Here is a 10,520-nt window from a genome sequence, read left to right on the forward strand (position 1 = left end):
TTCTATATATTGGACAAAATCGATTTTCATTTTGTAAATTCAAAGGGCTGTAACTTTTTTTATGTGCATATTTTATACTAAGGTAAGTTAGGTTCAATCGAACTATTTTTGGTCCCAGAATATGCGATTAAATTTATGACCAGTATTTTTGTTACACCCTGTAATTATTATATTACTAATCCTATTCAATTATTCCTAAATCTAAAATTGGCTTATAATATTAAATTGAAAATAAAAAATCTCAAATAAACTAGGATTTATTTCTTGATAAACATGCTACTAGATAAACGAAAAATGAAATGTAACAAAATTAGAGAGAGGATAAAAAGAACAAAATTATTTTCAGAAATTTTCTACAATATTGTAATAATTGTATCCTACAACATTGAAAGTTATAATTTTAAGATTGCAAAAAAACAAAAATTAAGATATTTCATACATTTTGTTATGATAGCAAGACTATTAAAATAAAATTAAAAAAGGTTTATCTAGGAATACTTGTATTTTTATGAAAAACGTAACAATTATCAGTTACCCATTTATTATAAGTTTTTGTAAAGTCAAGTGCATATGATCCACTCCTATAATTGCCAACAAAGTCGTCCTAAAAATATCGTAAAAGAATTTCCAAAAATTGTTTACACAATTTACATAGTTAATTAAATAACCACTTTATTAAAAAAAACATATCCGTAACGTACGCAAAGAGTACATACAGATTAAAAAAAGAAACTCCAAAATAGATAATAGAGAAAGATTGAGGTTTTGATAATCTAAGTCCATAAACTATTTATATATCTCTGTACTAACAAGTACTCGGTGCAACCAGTTTTGCAAGAGCAGATAGTTTATTTTAATAAAATATCTGATATAAAGAAGATCTGTTGATCGGATCGGCACTAACAGTTCTTAGCTTAATTTCCAACCCCAATCAATTACGTTTATCTCTTTTTTGGTGGTTCTGTAACTTCAGTTTTTCATTCATCTAATAGCAAGTTTACTAAAAAAATAAAACCTAGTTTATTTGAGATTTTCTGATTTCCATAGACCAATACGAATTTAGAAACCAAATTACCAATTTAGAAACCATCGAATGGGATAATTTGTTTTTTCATCCTTTAAATTATTACTAAGTTTAATAAAAACTATGTATTATTATATTATTCATAAATATGTATGTTTTGTGATTAAAATTACTTAAAATTTTATTAAAAAAAAATTGAAAAAAAAATTGTTTAAACAAATTTGATGGTGTATATAACAATTAATTTATTTAAATAATGCATACTCGTACTGTACGCAAAAAGCACATACAAATTAAAAAGAGAAACGTCGAAATTCATAGGCGAGAACAAGAGATACAGCTAACATTTCCATCCCCCTTCTCATCGATCTCCCAAGTTTCGAGGCCGGCCGATTTTAAGGGTCACATTTTGAAGCTTTGTGGACGATTTGTTTGAAAGTATATATTTTTTATATTTGGTACATTAAAACTCTGAAGTATGTTCTTTCCAATGTGACTGATTTGATTTCGTAATTGTTATAAAGAAAGCTGCTGTGAATTAAAAAATGGGGAGCGGCAACTTCGTTCCTAATTGTCCTAGGACAATTTTTCCTTTTTTTAAATTTGTATAAAAATTCACTCTTTCTAAATGTGAAAAAATAATTTTTCTACGGGTAATGGTTAAAAAGTTATTCTAATTGTTTATAAGCAAAAAATCGACATGTTCTTGCAAAATAATTTTGCGATACTTAGAATTATTTTTTGTCATTCTTTTTTAATTAAGTTATTAGTATAAATCTTCTTCTTTCATAAACTATCCAAAGTATTACTATAACTTCATCATTTTCTGACTTATAGTGTTACAAAAAAAATTAATTTGGGATAAACAAATTAAATAACTTTTAAACTATTTGACCAACTGTTATCAAATTTAGTGTATAATTTAAGCACCAGAAGTATCAGCATTTCGTGTAATAAGAAGATTCTAAGTTCATTTTTACATAAGTTATGAATATTTATAAAAACTCAAAATTTATGAATTATTTTGCAATTTTCTAAGCAACCAATAAGGATGGACATATTCAGCGGGAGCCATATTGAAGTTTTTTATATGGTTTATGAGTTTCTTACTTCCAAATTTGTTTAAAATGCTTAGCCATTTGGCAATAAACGAAAAAAGCGAAAATTTAGCGTTTTTTGATCTTCAATTGTTTATAACTATGTATATCATCAAAATCGGCTGCAGGAAACATATAGGTGATTATTATAGATGTCCACACTACTCAAAAAATTTGGTTTCGGCCTGGAGGGGGTTGTGTCACCAACAGGCTATTTTTTTTCCTTATTTCTCTGAACTAATATGTTTCCTGCAGTCAGTTTTGATGATATACATAGTTATAAACAAATGAATATCAAAAAACGGTAAATTTTCGCTTTTTTCGTCTATTACCAAAAAGTTAAGCATTTTAAACAAATTTGAGAGTAAGAAACTCATAAATCGTATAAAAAAAACTTGAATATGGCGTTCGCTGAATATGTCTATCCTTATTGGTTGCTAAGAAAATGGCAAAATAAATCATAAATTTTGAGTTTTTATAAATATTCATAACTTATGTAAAAATTAACTTAGAACCTTCTTGTTACACTTCTTGCTGAGACTTCTGGTGCTTAAATCATACCCTAAATTTCAAAGCAATTGGTAGAATAGTTTAAAAGTTATTTAATTTGTTTATACCAAATTCATTTTTTTTGCAACACTATAAGTCAGAAAATGATAAAGTTACAATAATACTTTGTATAGTTTATGAAAGAAGAAGATTTACACTATTAATTTAATTTAAAAAAATGACAAAAAATAATTCTAAATATTGCAAAATTATTTTGCAAGAACAGGTGAATTAAAAAAGGGGGGCTAACTTCGCCCCTAATTGTCCTAGGACAATTGTTTTTCTTTCTAAATGTGTATAAAAATGCAGTCTTTCTAAATATGAAAAAATAATTTTTTTACGGGTAACGGTTAAAAAGTTATTCTAATTGTTTATAAGTAAGCATAAATCGACACGTTTTTGCAGAATAATTTTACACTGTTTAAAATTACTTTTTATCATTTTTTTAATTAAGTTAATAGTATAAATGTTCTTCTTTCATAAACTGTCCGAAGTATTACTTACTGTAACCTCATAATTTTCTGACTTATAATGTTGCAAAAAAATGATTTTGGGATAAACAAGTTAAATAACTTTTAAACTATTTTACCAATTACTTTGAAATTTATGGTATAATTTAAGCACCAGAAGTCTCAGCATTCGGTGTAATAAGAAGGTTCTAAGTTGTTTTTTACGTAAGTTATGAATATTTATAAAAATTCTGAAAAAATTTATGATTTATTTTGCAATTTTCTAAGCAACCAATAAGGATAGACATATTCAGCGAACGCCATATTGAAGTTTGTTGTACGATTTATGAATTTCTTACTCTCAAATTTGTTTAAAATGCTTAACTTTTTGGTAATAGACGAAAAAAGCGAAAATGTACCGTTTTTTGATCTTCATTTGTTTATAACTATGTATATCATCAAAATCGGCTGCAGGAAACATGTACCTAGGTTATTATTATAGATGTCATACTACTCAAAAAATTTGGTTTCGGCATGGAGGGGGATGTGTCACGAGAAAAATCTTATTTCTCTGGACTATCTCATAAGCCCTAAGGTGAACTCTAAGCTCGTGTGGAAATGTCGACAAAAACATAACAGAGGCGCAACATAACAGAGTTTTATTGGTATGGGTTTCAGGTCATCAGGGCATTCACGGTAACGAAAGAGCTGTTGCACTTGCCAGAAGAGCATCAGCTACAAAATACCTTGATCCAGAGCCGGCCGTGGGAGTGCCACAAAGCACCCTCCGCGAACGTAAAAAAGCCTGGATCCGAAGCCAATGCAACTTACACTCTGAGGGTGTACCTGGTCCAGTACATGGCAAGATGTATATCGGACGGATATGTGCTGATAGGGCTGGATTATTGCTAAAAAAAAAAAGCTGGAATCAGCTAATAAGCTGATTCGGGTTTCCTTACTGGGCATGCGCCAGTTAAGGGTCACCTGCATACAATGGGGCTGTTTCATGGAGACTTGAGCTGCAGGCTCCGTAGCAGAGAACCTGGAACAGTCAACCATATCTTGCGTGATTGTGAGGCATTGGAGCGAAGGCGACAAACACTTTTTGGAGACATCGAAATAACTAAATATATATGGCACCCACCCACTATTAGACCTGTATAAGCTAGTACAGGGTTCCAGATATCTGGAATGGGTTTCATAAAGGAAAGGAAGATGTACAATAAGCCAAGTCGCTGCAGTATGACTGGTTCATAACAGATGGCTTCCAGGAAAAAAAAACTAGGTACATTATTGGAGGAAATTAACTTATCCAAAGAAAGGTAGAAGGTTGAGGATCACGAGGAAGATCTGCAACAAGATGGATCGTCCAAATTACAGGAATATGCAAAAAGATCTATGCATGTGTCAAAAGAGACAGATATTTGGAGAAGGACAATACACGACATTGCCATGACCACTACACTCCCCAAAAGGAAGTCAGGAATGAAGAGAGATTATTGAAAAAGCGTTACTATTTCAGAATTTTGAAATTTTTGCTTTGACAGTAGAAGCACTTATGTATTAGAGATTTCATAACAGTACGGAAAGTATTGGGACATACTCAGAAGATGATGAAGCACAAATGTACAATATAGAATAAATTAATGAAATAAAGAAGTGCTCTTACTTTAGGATGCGTGATGCAAACTTATAAAAAAATATAAACAAAGCATTTACTAAAAAAATATTATTTCCTGTAAAAATACAGAATCTTTATGAATCAACTAGTATTCATGGAAAACTACTGAAGACTATTGAGAGTTGATAGTAAACAAAATGAAAGACAACATTTATGGTATGTGCAAGGTTAAAAGTTGAAACAAAAAAATATAATTTATTTTTTTTATATATAGTACTGTTATCTCGATTGTACTTTACATTTAAACAAATAATTACAGTAACACCCTTAATTAAGAGTTGTTTTTTGTAAACAATATTAATGAACAAAATATTTACATAAATTTTGTGCTCATTTCCCAAAAAAAACAAGGCCATTATTACAAAATTGTGTTTATCATTAAAACTCCCTATCCGAATTGACAAATTCCCCAAGTTTGACTAAGTAGTAAGTGTTATCATTTTCAACAGAATAATTATCATTTTCAACAATTAATTTTGATGGAAAAGTACAGCTGATAGGAAACCAGAAGAAACTAGTATTTTTGAATAAAAGTATTATCAATTATCATTATCATTACGAAATGATGAACATAATTCATAGAAAACATCATAGGTTTAGTCATGTATGTTGCAATTACTTCCAGTGAAGTAAAAACCTTGTGTACATCATAAACTATTTGTTTTGTAGAATAAAAACAACATATTTGAGTAAATTAGCAATAATTACGTTGACTATATTTTCTTTGGGAATAAACCATAATTGATGTTTTACTGACGTTTTAATTTCCAGTTCATTTGCTGTCGCTTCTTTAGGGCACCCTTGGATTTTTTATTTACCACTGGAAGGTGGAAGTTGCTTTGGCATTTGCCTACGGCAAGTTGACTACTACTAGTATTCTAGACTAGAGTGACGCAGAATAAGCAAGTAGCAAAACCTCAAGATCTAACAGTTGGAAGATATACTTTCGAAGGAGAAAGAGAGTTTATATATCTAGGCTCACAAGTCACAAATCAACCAAAGAAAGTAATACAGTAACTGCAGAAATTAGATGTATATATCTAACACATAGAGCGTACTAAGGATTAAAGAAACTTTTAACATCAGTCACAAAAAGAATTAAAAATATTGATATACAAAACTTTTATCAAGCCTGTCCTCACTTACGCATCAGAAACGTGGATGATCACAAAAAAGATGAAAAATGTTCAGGCTGTTCTGAACATAAGTCCTCAAACATATTTATAAAAGTGTGCAGGAAAACGGATTACTGCCTTTATAATGAACTCAGTTGGGTAGCTCCATCAAAATACACAGGCATTAGTGGATAGGCCACTTGAGAATGTATGAGATGGAGCTACTTACTAGTTTTCATACACTTGAAATTGAAGAACCAAGGCGATGGATAGAAAGGAATTCAAGCTGATCCTAGTACAGGCTAAGACCAACAGTTACTATGGATTGTAGGCCCAATGGTGATGATAAGTTGTATTCCAGAAGGTTCCAGTGAAGAAGGAAAAGAAAGTGTGTGTGTTAAAAAGAAATTTAAAATCATGGTGTAAATGGTATCCCTATCTAAAAAATTAATAAAATAATGAAGATATGCAAAAGGATTACAATTTTCATGAGAACATTTCATAAGATTACATTTTTCAGTCAAAATTTAGCATTTGCAAATAGCCACTTTTAAAGGTGTAAAAACCTTTGGATTACATTTTAAATGTTATAAAAGGTAAAATTGAAACAACAAAATGCATGCCTTTAGATTTAAGCAAAATGTGTGGGTCTAGCCAAAGATACCAGCCAACTCTTTGGTCTGGGAATTGCCTTCAAGACCTGTATATAGGGATTTCATTGCTAGTAGAAGTAAGCGATTTAATAAGACCCTATTTTCTGGTAGGGTAACTCCTTCCTGCTCAGAGAGAATAATATTTCTGTTAGAGAATTGCCTCCAGGATGTGTGTGTTCATTTGCTGCTTCTTCTGTACTCTTGGATTTTTTATTTATCACTGGATGATGGAAGTTAGTAGTATTCAAGAAGGTTCAAGTGAATACGGAAAAAAGAGGAGAATGTTTGTTACAAAAAAAAACTTAAAATCAAGTACCTACACACTTCTGGTGTATATACTTAAACGACATACTTAAAAAATTACGAAAATAATAAATACATATAGAGAGAATTACAATCTTCATCAAAAAGTTTTCTAGGTCAGAAAGTGTGGGTATAGCCAAAAATACTAGCCAACTCTTTGGTCTGGGAGTTGGTTCCAAGGCATGTATATTCAACAGGGATTTCATTCCTGGTAGAAGTAAGCAGTTAAGTAAAGCCAGGATTACTTGTAAGATAACTCCTGCTCAAGAGAGAATAATATGTAATTACTGGCAATTCTGGGTTATGCTGACAATTCCTTTCCAAATTTCTTAGTGTTTGAGGTTGTGTACAAGTAAGTAACGACCAAATACTTGCTCAATACTCAGTGAGAAGTTCTTTTGCACTGTTTTAGAAGTGTTTTAGTAGTATAGTCAAATCTTCTTATTGGAATAGTCTTTGTGCCAAGCAAAAGTATTCCTATAACTAGGATAATATCTAATAACCGATCATTGGTGACTGACTAGTAGAAACGTTTCTGGATCTCAAATTTATATTGCTTAAAGTGGTATATTCCTATGACCAGTATTCTAATATGTGGTTTCATATTTTGCCATATTGCACAAGGAGGTTAACTATTTCTTTTTCAAGGGTGATTATCAGATCCAATTTATACTCTATGTGAGGTAGAGGCATATTCAGATAGGATTCATTTACTACATTTCAATAAGCAATTTAAAAATTTCCTATTGCATTTTAAGTTATAGTAGTACCTACCAGAGAACAACGAACACAGTTGTCTTCGTTGTTCTATCAGCTACCAGCAATCCGTTGTACCAGCAATCTAAAAGACTCATTTATTCAGCTCAGGAGGGTGCTACTGTTCAAGGTGTGGAATAAACAATGGATCTACTTGTTTTATGGAATGATCTCTTGTTTATGTACATAATTTCACACCTCCAACAACAGCACCTCCCTGAGCTGAATATTAATGAATCTGTTAAATAGCCATTATGACTATATTATATTCAATGAATTTTTATATTCAATTTAAAACAAAACTTATTTTATTAGAACTAAGATTGGAATCACAATCGTCCATATTTTAATAAATACATCATTATTATGGGGAGTCTCCCAAGATGAGTCACATAGGCAGTTAAATTATAGATACAGAAATAGATTAAATAAAAATCTAGGTTAAAAAGTTGAAACCTGGTCAATAGGTAATAATTGTGTTACAAATTGGTGATTAAACATTCAATAACAATTACAACAGAAAATGAGACCATTCATTTGGTTCCTTTCTTTATAATATAAGTTATATGGTTCATTATGTTATTTAACACAAAGTGCAGATCTTCCCTTTCAAGGAGGGGAGTCTCCCAAGATGAGTCATATGGGTAGTTAAATTATACATAATAGAAATTAGAAATAGATTAAATAAAAATCTATAATAAAAACATGAAACATGGTCAAAAATTGTGTTACTAATTGGTGATTTAAACATTCAATAACAATTAACAGCAAAATGAGACCTTTGACCATTCATCTGGTTCCTTTAGAACAGTGGTTCCCAACCTTTTCTGTCTGGCGACCCACCTTCTGATGTTTTTTCATATTTGCGACCCATACCTCACCCATGATGATAGAAAAAATAAGGAACACGGTCACTGTACGCTACACAGCTACTATAAGAGCCACGCCGCGACCCACCTGAAATCCGCCCGCGACCCACTAGTGGGTCGCGACCCACCGGTTGGGAAACGCTGCTTTAGAATATAAATTATAATATGGTTCATTATGTTACTTAACACAAATTGCAAATCTTCCTTTGGAGAGGAGTCTTCCAACATGAGTCACTAGGCAGTTAAATTATAGAAATAGCAATAGATTAAATAAAAATCTAGGATAAAAAGATGAAACATAGTCAAATATTGTGTTACAAATTGATTATTTAGAATAAATGTAAGTTACATGGTTCATTAAGTTAACACAAACTGCGGATCTTCCCTTTTAAGGAAGTGGGAAGAAAAAATCTTTAACATTAATTTTGCTTTTGCAGCACAATTAAGAATTTGACCTCGTTCGACAGACAAAAAAAATAGATGTTTTTCTTACCTGATATGCTTGAAACCAATGTTTTTGGCATTGACCTTCTTCCAGGCCCCTTGAAGGTAATCCCTGCAAATTCTCGCCGTCAGTTCTTTCATCTCGAAGCAGTCTCCAGCAGCAGGCTTCAAAAACAAATCCAGACAAATTTTATAAGTAACTACAATCGGTCTCATAATCACATCACTAAGATCACTTTCACAGGATTTGTAAGAAATATTCTGGAACGCCGCTCTAAAATTCAAATACCGAAGGTACCTTTGAGGACAAAGATGCCCAATATATACCTACCTGAATGTAATATTATGAAATCAATAGTTTAACGCAGACGTTTCAAAACAGCACAGGCGTAAAGGGCGTGAATATTTCAAAACAAACCCTGGGAAATTCTACATGCAACGCAAATTTATTTACCTTATTCTTTGGCACAATATCCAACATAGTGAAAAAATCACAAAAACAGGAACTTAGAAAAGTGTATAAAAATAAATAACCGAAAGTTAGCTACAGGTATATTATCACAGTAACGTAAGATCTCAGTTGAAGTGTATTTTAATCTGAATAAATCAGTTAATTAAGTCGATTTTTAATTATGATTCACAACTTTAACTTTCAACGAATTTTACTCAAATGTTTTTCGCCGCTTCAATATCCCACTTAAATAATCTTCGGACGATAACGGCTCGATGTTGCCAACTCATTTACCAGTTTAAAGATTATTTCGGAATTTTTTTAACATCAACAACTAATATTTACATGCAAGTTCCAGGTAATAACATACATCTGTTTTCGGTTTTATTTTTTTGGTTGATAATGATTGTTTTGACGAAACTTATCTGAAATACGTAACTTGCAAAAATAAAATATTGACAAATAACTAAATTATATTTTATAGCTCACTAGTTGGCAACTACGTAACGTCGGTGACGTGGCTGAAACGTCGATGTGGAAGTAAGTTTAACCATAGGCGTAACAGGGAAAACCATTTTAATAGAAATTATATTTTTAATATGATATGAAGTAATAGTACATTCTTCCACGGTTTTTGCTGTAAATTTTAAAGAACCGCTTGGATTTACATGCAATTTGGCGTACGCATAGATATAATGTCAAAGAAAAAAGTGATATGGTTCCGATGTGTGCTTTTGCCCTGGGGGTGAGTTTCAACCCCCAGTGAGTTTCGGGGTTAAAAAAATATATATCCAAGATAAAGCCCGAAATGGATAAACTGACTAATTATAAGAAACTTTTGTTCTATAGAGTTTTTTCACCAAATCAATACATTTTGAGTTATTTGCAAGTGAATATGTTCATTTTTGAACAAAATAACCACGTTTTTAGACGGTTTTTCGCAAATAACTCAAAACGTAAGCATGTTGTCGAAAGAATATTCTTAGCAAAACAATAGCTTATAAAAATGTGAAAAAAAACGGTGTATATATTAGGTCTGTATACCTAGCAAAAGCAGAGTTATAGCTAATGAAAAATAGGTTCATATTCGAAAAATTACAAATAGAATAATTCAATGTGAAATATCCAA

General features: G+C 31.2%; 1 protein-coding gene across 1 annotated transcript in view; it reads right to left on the bottom strand.

The window, feature by feature from the left end:
• The window catches only part of LOC126882278 (choline/ethanolamine kinase), a 79,597-nt gene extending 69,960 nt beyond the window's left edge, over positions 1–9,637 (bottom strand). The window contains exons 1-2 of the mRNA XM_050647120.1: positions 9,395–9,637; positions 8,990–9,105 (exon numbers count right to left, since the gene is read on the bottom strand). Coding sequence (XP_050503077.1) covers positions 8,990–9,105; positions 9,395–9,421 — 143 coding nt within the window. The 5' untranslated portion in view covers positions 9,422–9,637. The remainder of the gene's footprint in view (positions 1–8,989; positions 9,106–9,394) is intronic.
• Positions 9,638–10,520: the final 883 nt, after the last annotated feature.

The sequence above is a fragment of the Diabrotica virgifera genome, chromosome 3, assembly GCF_917563875.1.
Source record: "Diabrotica virgifera virgifera chromosome 3, PGI_DIABVI_V3a".
Classification (NCBI taxonomy): domain Eukaryota; kingdom Metazoa; phylum Arthropoda; class Insecta; order Coleoptera; family Chrysomelidae; genus Diabrotica; species Diabrotica virgifera.